The 21,536-nt window shown below is 37.8% G+C and overlaps 1 protein-coding gene across 3 annotated transcripts in view; it reads left to right on the plus strand.

Annotated features, from left to right (window-relative positions):
* Nucleotides 1-20,143, plus strand: part of CERT1 (ceramide transporter 1) — a 79,361-nt gene extending 59,218 nt beyond the window's left edge. For 2 of the 3 annotated variants that reach the window (XM_080373292.1, XM_080373290.1), the window contains 11 exons: nucleotides 6,113-6,205; nucleotides 6,768-6,854; nucleotides 7,805-7,897; nucleotides 8,481-8,558; nucleotides 12,455-12,550; nucleotides 13,220-13,352; nucleotides 13,471-13,541; nucleotides 14,855-14,983; nucleotides 15,771-15,900; nucleotides 17,215-17,351; nucleotides 18,165-20,143. In XM_080373292.1, the coding sequence (XP_080229418.1) occupies nucleotides 6,113-6,205; nucleotides 6,768-6,854; nucleotides 7,805-7,897; nucleotides 8,481-8,558; nucleotides 12,455-12,550; nucleotides 13,220-13,352; nucleotides 13,471-13,541; nucleotides 14,855-14,983; nucleotides 15,771-15,900; nucleotides 17,215-17,342 (1,038 nt within the window). In that variant the 3' untranslated portion in view covers nucleotides 17,343-17,351; nucleotides 18,165-20,143. The remainder of the gene's footprint in view (nucleotides 1-6,112; nucleotides 6,206-6,767; nucleotides 6,855-7,804; nucleotides 7,898-8,480; nucleotides 8,559-12,454; nucleotides 12,551-13,219; nucleotides 13,353-13,470; nucleotides 13,542-14,854; nucleotides 14,984-15,770; nucleotides 15,901-17,214; nucleotides 17,352-18,164) is intronic. The other variant, XM_080373291.1, reaches the window with a different exon arrangement.
* The last annotated feature ends 1,393 nt before the right edge of the window (nucleotides 20,144-21,536 follow it).

Consider the following 21,536-nt stretch of genomic DNA (forward strand, 5'->3'; position numbering starts at 1 on the left):
AAAACATGGTATTAGGATATCTGTTGTTCTAATGGCAACAATAGTTCATGCTGAGCCTGTTAAACGACTATAGCAACTTAAAAGGAGCAGTGTCATCTCTTGAGATGTGCTGGAGGCATGACTAGGTTGTACTTCAGGCTTTGATTTCTAGAATCGTGCCATCAATGGCTGGTGTCCTGTGCAGTCCTATAGCTGTTATTCCATTTTTCATTTAACATGACTCCATGTGGTGTGTATGTCACACTTCAAATCCTACTTCATATGTTTTAGTGGTACACAATTCAAAGAATGAATGCATTCAGACAAAATACTTCCATGTTTGAATCCTTACCCCGTCTCCTGGGTCACCTTTGTTCATATGTCAAAGGTCTAGCCCTGTCTAACTGTATTAAGACTTCTATCAGTGCTTGTTACTGCTTCATCTAAGTCATTGGAGGAATTTACAGTAGATCTAAGGCTTGAAACTTGTTAGTAGAATTGGCGGGTAATTCAGTTCAGGCTAAAGACCTCAAGAGGTTTTTTTCTCAAACCTCCTGCTTAAAGGAAGGACGGTTTGAGATCAGGCTGGGTTGCTCAGGGCTTTCGTGAGTCAGGTTTCACATCTCCAGGGCTGGAGACTGCACAGCTTTTCTTGGCAGCCTGTTCCACTGCTCATTTATTATTCTAGTGAAAAAAATATTTTTCTTATATCCACTTGGAGTAACTCCTATTCCAGTATCTGCCTGTTGTGTTTCGTGCTTCTACTGTAGACTGCTGTGAAGATGTCTGGCTCTGTTTCTTAATGACTTCCTTGGAGGTACCAAAAGGCTACTGCTAGGTCCCCCCCTCAAAAACATTCTTGTCTCTTGGCTGAGCAAACACACTTCACTCACATTGATGAGACTTTGCTTAGTGCATGGATCATAAAATCATAGACTCACTTAGGTTGGAAAAGACCCTTGAGATCATCAAGTCCAGCTGTTAACCCAGGAATACCAAGGCCTTCACTAAACCCTGTCTTGAAGTGCTACATCTACGTAGTTTTTTTAAACACCTCCAGGTATGGCAATTCCACCACCACCCTGCACAGCCTCTTCCAATGCTTGACAACCCTCTCAGTAATAATACCCAATCTAAACCTCCCCTGGAGTAACTTGAGGCCGTTTCCTCTTGTCCTATTGCTTGTTAGCTGGGAGAAGAGACCCACCCCCACCTGCCTACAGCCTCTCAGGTAGCTGTGGAGAGCAGTAAGGTCCCCACCCCGAGCCTCCTCCTCTCCAGACTAAACAACCCCAGTTCCTTCAGCCGCTCCTCACAAGCCTTGTGCTCCAGACCCTTCCCCAGCCCCTTGCCCTTCCCTGGACACGCTGCAGCCCCTCTACGTCCCTCCTGCAGTGAGGGGCCCAAACCTGAACACAGGGTTCGAGGTGCAGCCTCACCAGTGCCCAGTGCAGGGGGACAGTCCCTTCCCTTGCCCTGCTGGCCACACTGCTTCTGACACCAGCCAGGGTGCTGCTGGCCTCCTTGGCCACCTGGGCACCCTGCTGGCTCATGCCCAGCCGGCTGCCGACCAGCACCCCCAGGCCCTTTCCCACCAGGCCCTTTCCAGCCGCTCTGCCCCAGCCTGTAGCGCTGTGTGGGGCTGGTGTGACCCAGCTGCAGGACCCGCCACGGAGCCTTCTTGAACCTCATCCAGCTGGCCTCGGCCCATCGGTCCGGCATGTCCAGACCCCTCTGCAGAGCCTCCTGCCCTCCCGCAGATCAGCGCTGCTGCCCAGCTTGGTGTCATCTGCAAACTTACTGGGGGTGCACTTGATCCCCTTGTCCAGAACGCTGAGAAAGATACTGAACAGAGCTGGCCCCAGTGCTGAGCCCTGGGGAACACCACTGGTGACCAGCAGGCTCAACTGTCCAGCCAGCATTTTACCCGGTGATGAATTTTTCTTGTCCCTAAGTTAGTATATGTTAATACAGAATAATAATTACTATATAATTTCAATTCGTTTAGGTTAGTTATTTGTAACTTTTTTCTTCTTCTGGGGACTAACTGTAAAGCACTTGTTTTAAGCTGCACGGGGTTAACAAATTCATCCTAAATTACATGTTAGGTCTCATGGGACTGATGCCTTGTGTAGCATGAGTAAATACATTTTGAAAGGGGTCACAAGCTTATTTGGAGTTCTTTTCCCAAAAATTAAAATACCAGCAGTTTCTAAAGTCTTGGAGGTTTTAAGTTACTCTGCTTTGGTAAACTTGCAACTTTTTTAAAATCATATATGTCAATGAAATTTTCTGGGGTTTACAGCACACCCAAGGTAAAATACTTCTAATATAAAATAATTACTTTTTATTTGTACTCCTCTAATTGCTGGCCTTCTGGAAGAGGAGATTTTTATTTAATTAAATAATCTGCAATTGTGGTGGGCTAGCCTTGGCTAACAGTCAGATGCCTGTCCAGCTGCTCACCACCCATTCTGCAGGGTTAATGGAATAAATAGGATGAGATTGCTTACTGGTTCTTTTCATGGCAGTACATTCTTGATTTAGGAAAAAAATCACTTTTCTGATTTATAAAAGATTCAGTTAACAGGAAGCAAACCAACAAACACTAGAACAGCTTTCTTCCCCAATTTCCCAAGCTCAGCTTCATTCATTCACTGCAAGCCCCTCTACCCGCTGCTTGCTAGCCCCAAGCAGTGTGGGGTAAGGAATGGGGGTTACAGTTCATCTCTGCCATTCCTTTCTGCTCAAACTTTTTCCCCGCACCACCACAGATCCCTACCGTGCAGCAGCAGTCCTCTGGGGAAAAAAAATGTGCCGCAGTGTGAGTCCTCCACAGGACACTGTTCCTTCAGGAAATGTCCCTCTGCTCTGGCTTGATGCCCGCCATGGGCTGCAGTGTGGATATGTTCTCTGGCCTGGAGCTGCTCCTCCTGCTGTTCTGGCCTTGGCATCTGGGCTTTTTCTCACTTTTTGCTCCCCCTTCCTCTCTCCCTGGGGTGTTTTTTGCTCTTAAATACATTCTCAGAGAGGTGCCCCACTTGTGGTGGATGGACTCAGCTGTGTGCTGCAGTGGGTCTGTTTCAGGTCTGGCGAGAGCCACCTGTGTCTGACACAGGGCAGCCCCTGGCCTCCTCCCACAAAGGCCACCCCTGCAGTCCTCTGTGGCCAGCACCATGACACCTACACCCTTGAAGACAAAAGTTGACTGTGTTCAGACCTCTGCTCACACTGTTCCACTTCAGTTGTAGAGCTGCTTTTTTTTTCCTCTGTCTTGTTATTTCAGTGGTTAAACGTGGCTTTGTTAGAGTTATCTTCTTTAACTGTGGGCCTGAACAAAAAACATTGCTCAGTCATTTGATAAATAGATGTGGGAGGAGAATGGTATTTATCTTTGTACTTCTGGTTTTCTTGGCTAGATTGTAAACTGCTGTGAAAAGGAAGTAAATACTGTGAGATTATAAAGTTCAGAATACCTTCTCTGAGAGATTAGAGGGGAAAATTACATTAATTTGCACAACTGTTAGTGTTTACTTTCTAGCTGGGAGGGTTCTAGAGCTCCAATGCCTGTAAAAGACCATCTAGCAGCGTTGAAAGGGACAGCATCTAGTCTGTCATTTGCGTGTCAGTAGATTGACAACTCTGGCTCTGTGGTGTGCAGTTTTGCCAGAGGAAGAGTAACATCTCAGTCAGTGGCTAAAATCAATGAGCATTTTACAAGTAGTGTAAGTGCCCCTGTAATCTGGCTCTCCTCTCCAGCCTCCTCAATCCAGTAGTTTCAGAACTGCCTTTTACTTAACACCAACACACAAAGGTGGTTAGTAAGGGTCCCGTGACCTCACAAAATTATACAACCTCTATCTTGTTAAGAGCTAGCTTAGCCTAAAGATGCAAGATGGTTTTATGTCTGCTGAACTTGAAGCAAATATATTTCAAAATCATAGCTGTCCTAAGAAAAATCTCCTATTAAAAAAGCTCAAGTTGGGTAGAATTTGTTGAATCTACAGGTGACTACAGTCTGACTAGAGATGAATACAGTGTTATGAAGTTAATAACTTTCTCTGTAACCCCCGGCCTTGTAGCTTTTTTTAAATAACAGGGGGTTATGTTACATTCTGAAGGTTGGAAACTATTTCTAAACCTTTGAGAATAAGAAACTTATTATAAAAATGTTTTTTTATTTTTAAGGACACAGCTAAAGTAACGCACTTAATTATTGTAATTTTAGTGTTCTATATTTAGTTTTATTTCTGTTACCAAAATAGATGATGGCCAGAATAAAATTAATACAAAAGCATGTAATGTTATCTAGAGGTAATTATAGTTACAGCTTTGCTTTTAGCCTTTTACTTTTAGATGTTAAGATCCTGAGCTTGGCTTCTTGTTTATCCAGTGCAGTTATGTCTTCCAGTATGATCTTCTCAACTATATTTTAAAATAGACTTTTCTTAATATGTATGAACAAAGCAAGGGTATAATTTCTAGTATTCGGTCCACTGTTTCATTTGCAACAAAGTCCTTGCGATGATGCTTTTCATGTTGTCTTGAGTCCCACAACATTTTTCTGTTAGTTTCATTTAGCTGTACTAGTTGTTATTAATGAGCAAACTTAGCTTCTGAACATTTAATTTTACTTTAAGATTAGCATGTTTAGGTAGCTTATTTGTTCACCTTTGACAATTTTAACTTAAACGTTTCATTAAATCTTACATGGTTTTAATACACCAGTAATTTTTCTGCTGTGCAAACAGTTTCCCTATTTCTTCCCTGTTTAATGTTGTTGCCAAGAGAAGCTGGCAGATTTAGAGTTATCTTTTGACATGTGAATTATCACTACTTTGTAGATGTAAGTACAGAAGGTGTGGGGATTTGAGGTGAGCAGGAGGAGGAGTTGGGGGTGTGTATTGTTTTTCATTCCAAGTGTTCAGGTAAAACTTCTTTTTCTCAATGAGTTATAGTCAAGTCATGCTTTATGCATCTTCAGGACTCTCCAGTTACTTTCAAAAAAAGATAAATATGCCAAGTTCTGTGAAACGTAAGTGTTAGCAGTTATTGCCTCCTTGTGATAGTTTCAGAAAGGAAGACACTCACAGATAAAGACAATACTGTCTTCCAAGTGCTGCTTTTTTTCCTAAGAATCTTCCTGTGGAAAACTATACTACTTTGTTTTACATCAAAACTGTTGCTTTACTTTTGAAACGTTTCTTTAGAAACTGGAAAATGTGTTCCAGAGTGAATGTTAACCACCAGATACCCAGTTGGTAAAGTCAGCCTTTCAGTATTGCTTAAGGGTTCTCCACTGAATCTTTAAAATTCAAATTGGGTTGCTGAATAATTATGTTGATATGACAACTTTGTTGTAGATCACCTGGAAGACCAAACTTTGTTCCACGTGAAGTGATTCTGAAAGGGGACAGAGGAACATCTTGCATATTAAAGCTGATTTCTGCAAGAATTTTGTGTTTATAGGTTTTTCACTGAGAATTATCTGGAAGTATGTAGAATTTGTCCAGGAAATACTAGACTTAATCTGATTCTGGCTTTACTACTTTTTTACTCAAAATATACAATGCTACAGACATCAAGGGCTCTAGTACAGTCACACCTATTATGGGAAAATGATGTTGAGTAGTTAGTCTCTGCATGGAGTTCACAATGATTTGCATTTGTCCCATGCCAGCTGATCATAGATACATACTTACATGCTGTGACTTATTAGTGTCTCACCACATTCAACAAGTTAGTTTTTTATTGGTCTTACTACTCACCCTTTGTTATCTCTGCCCAAGCATCTGTGTCAAAGAGATTTCTGTCACTCAGATACAAAGTCTGACCCTTAATAAACCATGAATAGCTGTGCTTAAACTAGATAACTAGTTTTTGGTCACTGATGTGGTTTCTTTCTTGTGACTTAAAGAAGGTACCCTGAAGGTTACTGGCTCCCCAAGCTTTGTATTATGTAGTATATGTATATGGGTGTATATATAATGCATACATGCAAATAAATTCAGAAAATCAGAGCTTTGCAGTTGTAACTTGGAAAAAAGCTATACTGCTCATTCCATTTATTGGTATGTTGACTATTTTCAGTCAGTTTATTCTCTCTGCACCAAATGATCATGTAATTTTACAGGAGATAGAAAAAAGGAGAAGAATTGAAGAAGCATACAAAAATGCTGTGACAGAACTGAAGAAAAAGTCCCACTTTGGAGGGCCAGACTATGAGGTACAAATTCTACTTTTGAAGTTTTAAAAAATGCTATGCCTTGACTCAGCTCTACCAGCTGTTTAGTGTTAAACTGTTCTTTCCAAGAATTTTCAATAGACATCCCCAGAATTTTATCTTCTCTTGTTATGTTTTGAGAGCACATATTTGAAGTCTATCCTGGATTGGATTCCCCAAGGCACTGGAATACTTGGAAGGAGGCTTAGCTACACAATTATGTTAATATGTGTACTTTACTGACACACTGTAAACATCTGTAAGAGACTATATAGATTAATTAAAACCTAAATCTGATGTGAAAGCATACTAACACTGTAACTTAGTTTCCTGGTTTTTTTCTTCTTTATACAACTATCCCTAAATTGTACTTAGGAAGAGTAACTTCCTTTAACAAGTAGAGTTTTCAGAGAAACTATAATCTAAGAATATCAGTGAAAATATTTGAGGTCTATAGAAAAAAATTGCTTCTGCATAATACATAAGTATGAATTTCTAATATTGAAGTGAAGTGGAACTCTCATAGCTCAAAAATTTTGAACTGGTTTTGTTTCTTATGCTCTAGGAGGGTCCTAATAGTCTGATTAATGAAGAAGAGTTCTTTGATGCCGTTGAAGCTGCTCTTGATAGACAGGATAAAATGGAAGAACAGGTATTGGTACTTGAAAAATGTCTTAAGGTGGGCACTTCATGGGAGACTTCTGACTTAAACTCAGTCCTGTGGTGCATCTCATGAAGCTCTAGGTAGCTTATTCTGACACTGATAAGAGGAATTCACTTAATTTTTTTACATTAAATATTGTTGCTTAACACTAATTTTGAGAAAGTGACTTCATAGTTTATATAGAAAAGGATAGTGTGCTATGCTAACTGAATGTCCCTGGTTTCTAACTCCTAAATGAGTGTCCTGTATAAAACTTACCTTTATATGTAACTGATGCCCTATGCAAATAAGGATATCAAATGCTGCAGCTGTTTCTCAAAACCTAATTATTGCTCTGAAGCATCTGTTGACTAACAGTATGTGAAATAGGAAAGATGCGGTTGTGTTGGTGTTTGCTTTTTATTTAAAAATTCTGAAGGCTGCAACTACTTCTCTAATTTATTTCTTGAATACACTTGAATGACAAGGATCAAAAAAGGTGTAAGATGCATGTGAGGAAATACAGGATATGAGAACACACAGCAGTATATAAAATAAGGGAGTAACAAAGTGGTGCAGCATCCTCTGTCTTGAAAGTGATTAGGCTTATGAATACAGTGAATATAATTACTTGGTTAAAACTAAAAGACTTTCCAGGGTGCATATATACCCAACAGAGTCTGCCTGTGCTTGGGGTCTCTTAGCTGAGTGTAAAAGTTCTGAGTGACTTTTGTATGACTACATGGATCTGATCTATTCTGCTTAACTCAGAAATATACCTTGAGGTATACATGAATTCAGTCTTCAGGCCTGTTCACTTACTGAGAATTCCAGCAGGATGACAGCTTCATGCCTGTCATGGACAGCATTAGTTGTTTTAGCCACTACATAGATTGAGGATGACTCATAGTCCAGCCAGTGGCAGTTGACTACTAATAATTAAACCTGTTTTGTTGCAGTCCCAAAGTGAAAAGGTTAGATTACACTGGCCAACATCCTTACCTTCTGGAGATGCATATTCTGCTGTGGGGACTCACAGATTTGTCCAAAAGGTAAGATACTTCTTATGATCTCCTCCAAATAATGGGCTGACCTGTAATCGTTCTGTATAATATCTTGTATGAGTAGGTGAGATATTAACTTTTTTTAGGTGTTTCTAGTAACTTTCAATGGTATACTCACTTCCAAATGAAGTAGCTGGAATTGGAGAAGGACTGTTTTCTGTCTTGGCTCAAAAAATACTGATAGGAGTATCTATTTAGAATACTCTTGACTTGTATCAAGCTGGTCAGAATTAATAAGGGAAAACTCCCAATTTGTGACCCTCAGTGTTTTTAAGATACCTTCACCAAAATTCATTGAATTGATTTTATTAAAAAAAAAACATCCAGTCACTTGTATCAGGATCAGTTGACTGTTTTTTAGTGTTACTAGAAACACTGTGCTCCTCTCAGAGCTACGCTGGGAGCATAGTACAGAATAGGTGCATGAGATCAGCGTTTGCTTGCTGTGCTTGCTGCTTATGGTGCTTTTGTTTTCCTTTTCTTCATTATCTTGTGCTTGTAAGTTGGTACTGAATGCTCTGTTGTGCCTTTGTTCTGATTACTTGGTTTTTTCTTTGTCTGTCTCTGGTAGCCCTATAGTCGCTCTTCCTCCATGTCTTCCATTGATCTAGTCAGTGCCTCTGATGATGTTCACAGATTCAGCGCCCAGGTACTGTATTAATGTGTAGAGTGGGGGTTGCATATCTCTGCTGTATTTCATCCTCTTCTCTAGAAACCTGGGTTTTTTGTTACATAAATCACTGCTTGCTTTAAACTAGTACATTGAGATAAACAAAGGAGTTCTCTATTTCTGTACTAAATGGTTGTCTTTTTACATTCAGCTTGCATGCATATCACTTGTGCAGAGGCCCAGATCTTGTGAAACTGTTGGATTTAATTCCATAGCTTTAATAAAAATGCCTACCATTTGAAAATCTTGCATTTCTGATTATTATAGAAGTTGAATAACACCTGTTTTCTGTGGGCTGGAAATTGAATAGTTTTTAAATCAAAAGTTTAATTTTTGTCTTTAACTTTTGTTTGCAATGACATTAATATACTAAACATCAAGGTTTACTATTACCATTTTTTTTACCACTGCCACTAGTTTTATTACTGTAAGGTCATAAAGTCTGTTGGCAAACAAGGTTGTGGGTATGAGAATTTTTACTGAGCATTTCAATATATTCACTTTATCCTTCAGAAAACAAGTCGACATCCTGAATATGTCAGTGTAGTCATAGACATATTCCAGTAATATACAAAATTACTCTAGGTGCTTACTCTGAAGATCATAATTTAGAGTAGAATTAGATAGGTGAGTTCATGTGTTCGCTCTTTAGTTTCAAAAAAGGTTGTTCAGACATGGCATTCATGCCACTAGTTTCCTTCCGCTGTGGTCAGTATGTGATTGTGAATATGGAGCTTCCTTCTGACATCTGTCATTTTAGAGGGTTTTTTGAAATCACTAACTAATGCTGAAAAAAACTTGCTTTTTCAAATAGAAGGAATGAATTTTCTTTTGATTAACAGAGCCTGGAATTGTACCATCTGCAGACCTTACTAGCAGCTTTGAGCAGGACCCTAATATTTAAGGGTATACTCATTGGACTGAAACCCTGACACTTGGTCTTGCAGTCAGTTTCTGAAATTGGAACTTACCACTAGGGAAAGAGCGTGTGGGTCATAATTGCACAATACTGATAGGCTTGCTCATCTGCTGGTACTCCAGTAAGCAAATTAGTTTTTCAGTTTTAGTTTGGGAGGAGGGGGGAGATCAAGTAATAAAGAAGCATGTTTGACTCCAAAGATAGGAACTAGTTGTCTGTCAAGCTATTGGGTACGTGGACAGTTCAATACAAGGGAAACTCACAGTTGCTAAAATATGCAGGCCTCCTCATTTTCACCTCTCTTATGCCTGTAGTAACGTTTGTGCATTTGTATGATAAACCTGAGTATCTGGGCACTAGTGAGGCTGAAATCTAACCATTTAGAAAGAGTTCCATTGCTACTGAAAAAGCAGGTGAAAGACAACTGAGAGTATGAAGAAAACATAAGCACACCTTCTTTTGGTGGCAACCTGTTCTGGAATGGTTATTAATATGAAGCTGGCCTCTGTCCCCAGGCTGAAGATTTGGCTTTTAGAAAGGCAAGCAAATATCTTGACTCTGAATAAATGTGACTTGTTTCTAGACTTCATTCATACAAAGGGAATTTTCATATCACTAAAAGGTTAAGTAGAGACTTGCAGCCTTGTTTTTAAGATTGAGAATTATAAAAATGTATTCTGATGGGAGCTAATTCTTCAGTGTGCCTCTAGAAAGGCATTGATTTGCCTCTGCCAGTTAAGTGGGAGGTCAGGTCACTTTCATTTAAAATGCAGTTACTTTTTTGAATTGTAGATCACTTTTAAAGCACTGAGATTTTAAAACATTGAGCTGTTCTAAGGGCCTTTGAAGTGAAGAACTTCCCACTTAAAGTTCATGCCAAGGCCACCTGGCATACAGGTTACAAGGGAACCAGAGGTAAATGCAGGCCTGTCCAGTAGGGAGGAGCCTGTGAGTCTTGACTGTGTGCCTCTGCAATAGCTGCAGGCTGACAGACAGAGGCCAACGTGTAGATTACATAGTTTGGACAGGTAGTATGTATGCACAAGGCAGTTGTAGGTACTGCAGTTGCTTGGTGAAGCAGAAGTAAGAAAGCTGACATTACACTCCTGTTGATACGACCTTCTCTTCTTCCCTTGCTACTCCCATCATTCCTCTGCATTTAGCATGAAGCAAAAAGCCGCAAAAGACAAAACAAACATACAAAAGCTAGCTTTGTCCTTAATAGATTAAGAGCTAGGGGAGAAGACACACAGAGACCTGAAGGTGTTGCAGGTAAACATTGGGGTCATACTGAGGATTAATTTCTGAAAGAAGTGTGACCTACAGCAGTAATTAAATATCTAAACAGTCCACATTCTTACCTGTTTTGGATTATACTGTCATTGTTTCTCTGGAAAAAATAAATAGAAGAATCCTTTACAGGAAACCTGCTAGTAACTGGCAGGAAAAGATGTCCTGTTTAAAAGCAGGAACACAAATCTTGTGGGTGTGTTTAGTTCATTATAACTCAAGAACAAACAACAAAACCAAATAAAACTCAAAAAACTGGACTGATAACTTTTTCTTTTGTAGAGAAGACTATAGTTAAAATAAAATCCATTGCGTGGAAATTCTAGTTTATGTACTTCAACGATTTTTTTTAATTGATTCAATTACCTTTCTTCCTGGTTTTTGAAAGTGTTGTCCATGGAGTACATAGTACAAACAAAATTAGTGCTTGAAGTTAGAAGTAAATAACATCTTTCAATTCTGTATTGTATCAGAAAAAGATAATTAAATATGACTTAATTTTGGTTTCTACTTGTACTACTTGCTCAAATAGGTTTTATATGTTTTTATAGGCACACTAGGCTTTATTTTTTTGTTAAGTTGTGCAAAACCACTCACAGTACAGGTTCAAGCTATTCATCTTGTGATTGTGCACTTAGACTAATCTTTGTGTTGGTCAGTTAACTAACCTTTGCTTGTAGTGCTATCTGACTTGAAAAAAATGGTATTTCTAGTGATTTGGGAAAATAATGTCAATCACATGGACTTATTTGCTGTGACAAATTTTGTGGTCGCCTGCCTTTTGGGTGCAAAAAAGTTATTAAAATAGTTCCAGTACTTGTAAAAATTACACAGCAATGAATACTTTATATTTTTGCTTCTCTTTTTATTTGGGGGAGAGTGGGATTTTGGAGGGGGGGGGGGGGTGGGGGTAGCGGGGGACACAAAAGAAACAGATTATAGATTTAAAATAAAAATCCTATTTCTTTGTCCTAGGACATGCATGGTATATGGAATAAAATGAGGTATTCACATAGCTTGACAAAAATGTGTCCAATATTTGGCCTTTAAGAAAAGGACATTTCTACCTAGCTAAATAATTTTTAAATTATTTTATAATAGTAGTCTGATTCATCATAAATTTTCTTAATGTAAGCTTTTCTGTCTTTTTTTCTAGCTGTGCAAAGATGCCAATGAAACCAAATAAGCATGCTTTGTTCATTACTGTTTCCTTCACTGTTCTTGCAATATAACTTGTGATATGCACTTGTTTTCTTAGTTTGTCTTCCTCCCCACCCCCCACCTTTGTTCATATTTTTAAATGCTCCTCTGAGTATCTTGCAGTGCATTGGAATTGCATTTAGAGATACCTGAAGTAAGTTCCTGTATGCTGAAATAAAATTGTCTTAAGTAGAAATAGTGAGTTTTGACACTTTACAGGTACAAAGGAAGGATAGGAAATACCCATAAAGAAAGCTGGAAGCTGAATCAAGGTCTTGGGCTTTGTTTCTAAAGTCCAGAAGTATCTGCTGGTTCTTAACCTGTAATAGAAAGCTCTGTTGTCCAAATTCTGCTTCTGCACAGGGTCTGAAGTATTGACTTGTGGCTTCCAATAGTGTACAGTCTCTGCCCAAGAAGATGAAATGAATGAGCTAAAAATGTGTATTTATTTTTTTCTTCTTTAAAGGTGGAAGAGATGGTACAAAACCACATGACATATTCCTTGCAAGATGTAGGAGGAGATGCCAATTGGCAGCTAGTGGTAGAAGAAGGAGAAATGAAGGTAAATGCTTGGGGTTTTGTGTAATTGATGTGAGATTATATGCTATGAAGATGGATAATTTCACTCTGCCAGACTTGTGTTAGATTTATGGTTGGACATGATATCTGAAGGGTTTTTTTCCAACCTAAATGATTCTATGATTCTCTGGGAATACTATCACTCGGCAAGTTATGCTGTTAAAACTTCTGAGAATAGCATTCTTTCAAGTTAGGACTGGAGTCCACAAAGAGCTGTGGCTTTTAATTGTTCATACAAAATCCTGTCTAACTCTTGCAATAGCTTTGCCTTTGCAGATTACTTTCTCTTTCTCTCCTACTTAAAACATGGTATCAAAATGATGTGTAAATTCAATGTACAAACATGTTAAGAGTAGCAAGTTACTGTGTTGGCTGCTCTACTGTGCTTGTATGGATCCTTGTACATAGTGGCAAATAAAGTAGCTTAATTTTTGAGTAGGGAGTCAAAATACTAGTATTTATGTATAATGTGAATTGCTGTGTAAGAATGTCTGCACTGGTAGTTACCAGGAACTGTGACATGGCAAATGGTTTGTGTGTTAGTCTTCTAGGTGGTTGTTTTTTTAAAAAAACTGATGAAATTTAAACAATTAAAACATGAACAGTTCTGACAATTTCTATTCTACATTTCTTTCTTTATATTTGGCTATAGGTATACAGACGAGAGGTGGAAGAGAATGGAATAGTTCTAGATCCTTTGAAAGCAACCCATGCTGTTAAAGGGGTGACAGGGCATGAAGTTTGCCACTACTTCTGGAATGTCGATGTTCGTAATGACTGGGAAAGTAAGGAATTGGTTCTTAAGTTTTGCACGTTTATCAGCAAGGATATTGTTTATAACAATGACCTAACATCTTGCTTGGTTACTGATGGATTATTTTTTCCCCCCTCCTCCTCTTTTAGCAACAATTGAAAATTTCCATGTTGTGGAAAATTTAGCTGATAACGCAATCATCATTTACCAGACACATAAGGTAATAACACTTCAGCCGTATGCATACCTTACTGAGACAGTGTGGGGCATATGTGTTCTAATCTTATTCTGAATACTTTCGTGTCTTAATTTAAAATACTGTTCAGAACTGTTTCAGAACAAGTTCTGTATTAAACTGCAACTTCATCAATTTTTCAGACTTGTCTTGATAGCATATTTGGTTGTGCATGTGCCTGATAGAGCTTGTAATAACAAATGAGAATTGCTTTTAATCTCTTAAATATATATCACTGTCAGAAAGGCAAGAGTCATCTAAAGCAAACGGAAACAGTAAATCAGCACTTGACTACAAGGAAGAAACCTATACCACTGTATCATATGTTTTCTTGAAATGATGCAAATTATTGCTGACCACAATTAGTTGACAAGCATATTTGCATTATGAGGTGGTATAATTGCTGGTTCAACATTTGTTCTTGTAATTTCATTATGTTCTTCCTCCCGCAGCCAGTTCTAGTGTAAATTTACTAAAAAGTTCCTTTGTATTATAACTCCACAACTGTAGCTTAAAGGCTCAAAAAAATTGGGAATGAAGTGTACAGATTCATCTTTAATCTTGCATGATTCCAAGTATTAGTATACTCAAATATTAAACCACATATTTTTCTTTGACAATTTTGTCAGTAATGCAGTTACCTTAAAATCACGAGTCCTCTTACAATACAGAAGTTTAAGTAGACAGTTGTGTGAAGTGTATAGTGTTATAGTAACGGCTAGACTTTTTAACCCTATTGAGTGTCAGGAAAATGGCTCTTCAATATTTTCTTATTTTGTCAGACATTTTGCTTCTGAAACTCTCTTAGATAATACCAGTTTACCAAATCTATCTTACTGAAGTAGTAGCTTTTTGAAATAATACATGTTTTAAATATGTTTCTACACCTCTCTCTGAAGACTTAAGTAACTGTGGATGCATCTACTTTATACTTAAATACTAGTTCAGTTTGTGTCTTACAAGTATTAACTAAAAAGTAAACCTCAGGTTGAGGGAACAGGAGGGGAACTGCCTCTTCCTGTTTGTCTGCTGAAAAAGTCATTGCAGCTTGGCTTTCTGTGTTTCAAAGGCCTTAAATTTTTGCCTTAAATTTTTAAAAATTAAGCATAGCTATATAACCTGATACTCATCTGTACAACAGCTATATTCTGTTTCAGTTTTGAAAATGAAATAACTAACTTGAAGAAACTTAAATAATGTGATTAACCTGGTTTGCCTTGCTTGTGTTTTGCTTTTAAAGATAGTAAGTATTTAATTTGCAAAACTAGGAAAGTTTATATTCAGCTGTTTCTCTGCAGAGGGTGTGGCCAGCTTCTCAAAGGGATGTGCTATATTTGTCTGCCATCAGAAAGATACCAGCATTCAGTGAAAATGATCCTGAAACATGGATTGTGTGCAATTTCTCAGTGGAACATGACAGTGCTCCTGTAAGTGTTATTTTCATTCTGTCAACTTCTGCTTTTAAGGTAATATTTTTCCATTACGTGATAATGCGTGTGCAATACTAATGTGTGGGAGTTGAGGAGGCTATGCAAAAACCTAGTTTATTTAAACTAGGTGATGCAGTGACCTGATGAGAGCATTCTGAGCCAAAAGCCTTCTTGCCTTACCTCAGCAGTTGGCAGACCTAAGGTGTTGCAGTAGAATACAAGCAAAATTTCTGGAGATTTGTAAACATCTTAAAGAATTGAGCTGATTTCATGTGGAATCAAATCAATAACTCTTACATATTGTCAGATACAGGAGTAGGTTTGTATAACTGTAGATGTGGAATCTGTTAAACCTCCATCTTGCAGTTCTGCCTTGCTTCTGTCAGGTAGTAGCAGTGAGTTATTTTCTGTGGAGTATTTCTGTGCTGATTGCTATGCCATAGCCAGCTTACCAGGGACAAGTGACTTAACTGGTATTTGTAAATGCTGATTCATTATTCTTTAAATGTTTCTCTACTCATTTGTCACAGTAATTGGAGTAATTCACTTGTAATACCTATTAAGCAAGCAGTAACCTGAGATTCAGGCATTTGAGTTTAACCCTTTCCCAGTTCACCATGTACCTTTCATTTCACACATTTGTTACATCCATGTAGTGCTAGAATGCACACTCTCAGAAACACAGCTTCTGAGGTGTCCTGGACTTCATAGTAGATTGAAATGTTAGCAGCTAAGTATGCTGGAACAAATGTAGAGACTTACAAATGTTTAATTTTTTTGGCAGCTGAACAATCGCTGTGTCCGTGCCAAAATAAATATAGCTATGATTTGTCAGACATTAGTAAGCCCACCAGAGGGGAACAAGGAAATAAGCAGGGACAACATCCTATGCAAGATTACATATGTAGCTAATGGTAAGTCTAAAATTTTTCAATATGGCATTTGTGACGTAAGCTAATTCTGGGGAGCTGAATACTGGCAAAAAAAGCCTTGTGTACTTTTCTGTTACATTTACATATAGCGTCACACTTCTGGTCTTCATGGTCAAAAACACTTGAATTAATGTGCTACATGAATTAGAGAATGTATTAATTCATTCTGTGGCATACTGGGAGGAATAAACGGAAATGGTGTGTAGCTCAGTCCTAAGTACAGACCCTTGGGGTGGAGGAGGGTGGGCAGAACTGTCTGCAACTGGGATGACTTGGCATAGCTTTTAGCTTCAGTAATGTAATAGTATGTCTTTTTCATGTATTGCTGTAATTTTTTCCCTCCAATTCATCTTGTTAGGCTGAAAAGCTGCTGACAGTGAAGATACAGTTTGTACCCTCAGTGTAGGGAAGAGCAAATATGAGGATGTTTGCAAGCTGTATAATCTAGCCTTTTTAACTGATAGTATCTTTAATATTGACTGAAAAGTTACTAAAGCCAAACTGTATTGTCACTGGCCCAGTATTTAGCAGTGTATTGTAGTACGAGCTACATACTTAATAGCTCCTCTCCTGTAGCTACGAAACGCTTTGAGTAGTTCACCTGCTTATTACTTTTAACCACCTATTACATGGCTTACTGAGAGTCAAAGTCTGAAAAATTAGTTCCCTAAATCCTTGCCATGTGAGTGATATGATCTGTGTTAAATCCTGTATAAATAATACTAAATAAATAATTAAATTATGGGGTAAGCTGCTTTGTTTCCTTTTTAGAAGTTTCCCGGTTACTTAAACACATTTTCATTGATAAATTCTGAACTATGACTATATGTGAAGTGACAGCTTTTTCAGCAAAATACTTCCCCTGTGAATTGAAGCATAGTTCAGAATTCATTTGAATCTTAAGTGCTTTAAAAAATAGTTTGTAAGACAACAGCCATGTAGCAATTCCACAGACAAATGCAGCAGTTACTGGAAAGTTAAGTTTGGCTTCTCTTTTCTTTGAAATAAGAAGTGACTTAAGTCTCGGTTTTCTGTTGTTTCTTGGAAGTACTTAAAGAATATCATCATCCATTTGGTATCCCCCAAAGACTCACAACACTCATGTTTAATGTTTTTTAAATAGTGGCATCATAGAATTGGACTAAGCTTAAGCTGTAAGGGCATATAAATATTTGGTGATCGTTACTCTTCCCTCTTAATTCAGAAAGAGTTGCAGGAATAACAAACTTGAATTTTCTTTTCTAGCCTTTAGTGGATTTGCTGTATTTCAGTGTCTTTCTTCCTGTCTACTTCTAGTGAACCCAGGAGGATGGGCACCAGCATCAGTGTTACGGGCAGTGGCAAAACGAGAATACCCAAAATTCTTGAAGCGTTTTACATCATACGTGCAAGAGAAAACAGCAGGAAAGCCTATTTTATTCTAGTATTAGCAGGTATACGCTAATTTTTTCATTCTTCATTCACTTGTGTAAATTTAAGGTCAAACAGAAGTATTCCATCTAGAAATGTTTTATGATTGGCATAAATTTGGTGCTTAGTTTAAAACATTCATTAATTCATGTGTATTACTAGGATGAAAAATAAGGGCTCCACAAGTTACCAAGTATTAATTTTTGTAGACTTTATTAGTTGTATGTTTTTGCACACGTCTTAATTTATGAAGAAGTATGAATAGATACTGTTTTTTCTCAGCTACCACAGGCATTTTACACTTGTTCTGAAAAGAACAGAGTGAAGTCTCTCTGGAGCCTTGTGATGTTTTAATATCTTAAATTCTTATAATTGCATATTTGATAGAATATTTTGATGGTCAAAGTATTCTTTTCTAATTCTTGTTAGTGTGGACTCTTGCTGCGTACTTCATTATGTGTAACTCGTATCAAACCATCAAATTCCATGTGGTAATTCTAGTATTACAGCATGATCTGAAAATAAGTTTTTAATCGCTGCTTCTAGGCATGAGATAAGCTACCTCTATTTTTGGATTCTGTTTATTATGTCAGACTCCAAAAGTCTTATTTATTTGATCCCTCTGTAACAGGTAGCCCTGTAACGATTCACATTTTTCAGTGTATGTTGTTGGAGACCTAGTGTAGGTGAACCATTAAAAACATGGCCGTCACGAGCAAACAGTTCATTTGTGATGATAGCAGTGCTGATACTATTTAAGGTGTTCAACAAGTTCTTGTTTTCCTCTTAGTGTTCAAACTTTTCAGTGCTGTATTTTTGTCTTTGCTTACCTGCAGCAATCCAAACAAGACTGGGTGAGCATTCCACGTTGGAGAAGTGACCATGCATAGAGCACTCCATGCTGGAACAAAGGATCTACAGTCTTCTATGGCCCAAGTTCTAGGCTTTCTATACTGAAGTGAAGAAGTGTTGCAACACCGTGGGGCTGAATATTTAACACTAGCTCTCTCCTGCTAACTTTTCTTGCTGAATCAGTGTGTAATTATAAATACATGTATTGATAACATGTATATGGCTCTATTTTTATTTGCTTGCTTTAAAAGAACATGTACAACTTTGAATCAGCAACGTGAGTTACTGCTTTAATTTTAAACAAGTTGCAGAATTTCAGTCAGCCTTCCTAAGATATTCGCGCAGTTCTTGTGCATGTCTAAAAAGCACAAAAGACAAATGCACATATAGCATACTGTATGTGCTTTATATGCACAAAAATCTAGTGGTATTTTGGGGAGGATGAGGGGAGGGACTTCAGTAAAGCCCAGGTGACTTATTGGAAGGTTTTGTTTTGCTTTGTATAATCACAGTTCACTGCTGCTGGTTTCTATAATGAATCATCTTGTTACATAAAATGTCACTTAATACCTGAGGGCTGTCAATATCCTTACGACTTTGCCTTTTCTATTGTCTTACTCCTATGACGATCTCCAGTTCTGAAGGAGTAAGAGTGTGAAAAGCTTTATTTTTTCCAGATATATCTATATTTCTATTGTATTTTTTAGTTCTGTAATATGTGCTACAGAATTTTTGTTATTAAACATGATCCAGAAATACCTAGGAAGGTTCTGTATGAGAGGGCAAGAGACTCCTGAAAGCTAGAAGTCATCTGTCCATGCTGTATGTGGACTGCTTTCTTGCATGATATCCAGGGCTTTCCCAAAACTGTGAGAAGGTACACTATAGTAATTATTGAAGTAATATGAACTACATAAGGCAACATTCCCAGTCTAGAATGAGGATGAGTACATTATTTTCAGATCCTGCATGTGTTTTCCTCATCTTGATAAAGCCATGATATGAGGTTTATGTAGAAAATTACTTGCCTCTTGATCAAAAACCTGTCAGAGCTATAAAAATGCATAGTCCTTATTGGAAAAGTTCCCTTTAGTTGCTGTGAGGATTTAAATGTCAGATATTTGCCTGCCTTTGATTCTGGAGATGCTCATTAGGAGAGGACTGTGGCAGACTGGTACTGGCTTTGAGGTCTTTTGTCCATGTCCCATAGCTGGAAACCCTTCGGAGATTGCTCAGTGTTTCACTAACCTGTGCTATCTCAAGAGAAGTTTGAGACATATCTTTTTCAAAAGAAAGCCGAAAGTCTTATTTGATATAGTATGGTAGGTGCCTGAAAATATAGTAACTCAGTGAAGATTTGGTAAATGATTAAATGTGATCTGCGCAGTGTTGAAAGACTTCAGTCTGTTCATCTTCTCTGCAGGGGTGAAATCATGCATAATACATGCATGCAGATTTCATGCTCCATATAACTTCCCTTTTTATTTGCCTTTCTCTAATGGTGTGCATGGAATATGCCTTATTACAGAGTTACTCTGTTAATTCGAACATGTAGAAAAGTGCCTATATGGTAATGCTAGTAAGGCAAATAAGATGAAAATATGTACATGTTTACTCTATCACCAGTGAGCATTTTATATAGAGATGTTAAAAAAAAATCTTATACCTCAAATGTACTTCATCTTTTTACAATCAACCAAGCAATGGTACATTCCGCCATAGCCACTGATGGGAACTTTAAAAAAAAAATGAAATCCAAAATAGAAAGAAATTAACTCCTTATTTGCCATTTCTGGTAACTGTTGGAACACAGGCAAGTTTATTAATTTAATTGGATAGCTTTATTCTATGAAGGTATGGAAAGTTTACAAAGCAGTATATAAATTTATATCATTAGTTGCATTTGCACTAAATGTGATGTACTTTTGTGATTTATTCTGTAAATAAAATTACACTACAGATACCATTTGTAAAGAATAGCGTTTACTTTTAGATAAAGGCACTGGTACTTCACTACAGCTAGCCCTGCCCCATCAATGTTGAGAGGCTTCTTTAAGAATATGGAAGGAGTTGCAAGATACAGAAATGGGTATTAATTGACCTCTTTATAAAAAAATGAAGAAAAAAAAAAGGACACTTCTCTGTAGGACTCTCAGATTGTCTGTGTGTAACTAGCCATTAGATTCTTCTGGAAGGGATCTTGCTATTATGGTTTTAAGACATTCGACCTGTCTCTCTTTTTGCCCATCACTCTCTTCAGTCACTGCTCTGTATCTGTGTGCTCTGAGTTCACTTTTTCCTGTTAATGGCTCAGTAGTATTTATACAGCTATGGTGGTCTTGGCAGAAGCAGCTCCTGACTCTAGACTGGATGTCTTTAGAAGCAGAACCAGTCTGAAGGGCTGAGAACGCAACAATCATCTCCATTAGATACCATTCTCTAAATATCTGTAGCCATTTGGATGCTGCCAAACTAGATCTGAAGGAAATGATTTGATGGAACTTGTATTAGGAATGAGGATGAGACTGTCATTGTTCTCCTGTCTGAGAACCTGAACATTCTTATTTTGACAAGCACTTTGGGGGGGGGGGGGGGGGCGGGGGGGGAAATTACCTTTTATTTAATCGGGCTGAGCTAGCTTATCTGAAGTTGTGCAGATTCTCTTTAATCAGATTGTCCACCTGTATTTTTGTCAAATTGTACAGATAACACTGTATTTGAATTGCCACTGTTCATCTACAGACTTAAAACATGAGTCATATTTTTGAGTACCTTGATTGTGTAGACTCTGTAACTGTTCTATAATAGCTTTATGATTCTAATAAGTTTCAAAAATTGAAAGAAGTTGGTTCTTCCATGTTACAATCACAAATCTAAAACCAGTATTTAAAAGTTGAAAGTATTAAAAAAAAAATTAAGAAAAATCCTGGTTTGTAGTTACTATCAACTTTCAGTGCTTTAGAGAAACTTATTTAAAACATTATACTTTATAAACAACTTTTAGATCATGTGTGAAGTAATCTACATTATACTGTATGGAAAACATTTAACAGGAAAGCAGTTTGCTTTTATCACTGAGGTTACAGAGATGAAAAATTGAATGCCACATTAGTTCATATATAGAAAACCACATTTTGAGGCATGTTAAAAAAATTTCCTGTACAGTATAGTCCTAATATAGAGCACTTACAAAGTATTTCAGCTCTTGTTTTCATCTGTACAGAATGAATGTCATCATCGAAGTTTCTGTGTGAAGAAGAGAGGTCCAAGGCTGAGGAGTGCCAGAGGATAAACATGTGGCTTTTTCTGAAATATGAAGAATTTTTAAAAAGAGATGAGCTTCTGTAGAGGAAGCT

Source organism: Falco punctatus (assembly GCF_963210335.1).
Source record: "Falco punctatus genome assembly, chromosome: Z".
NCBI lineage: Eukaryota > Metazoa > Chordata > Aves > Falconiformes > Falconidae > Falco > Falco punctatus.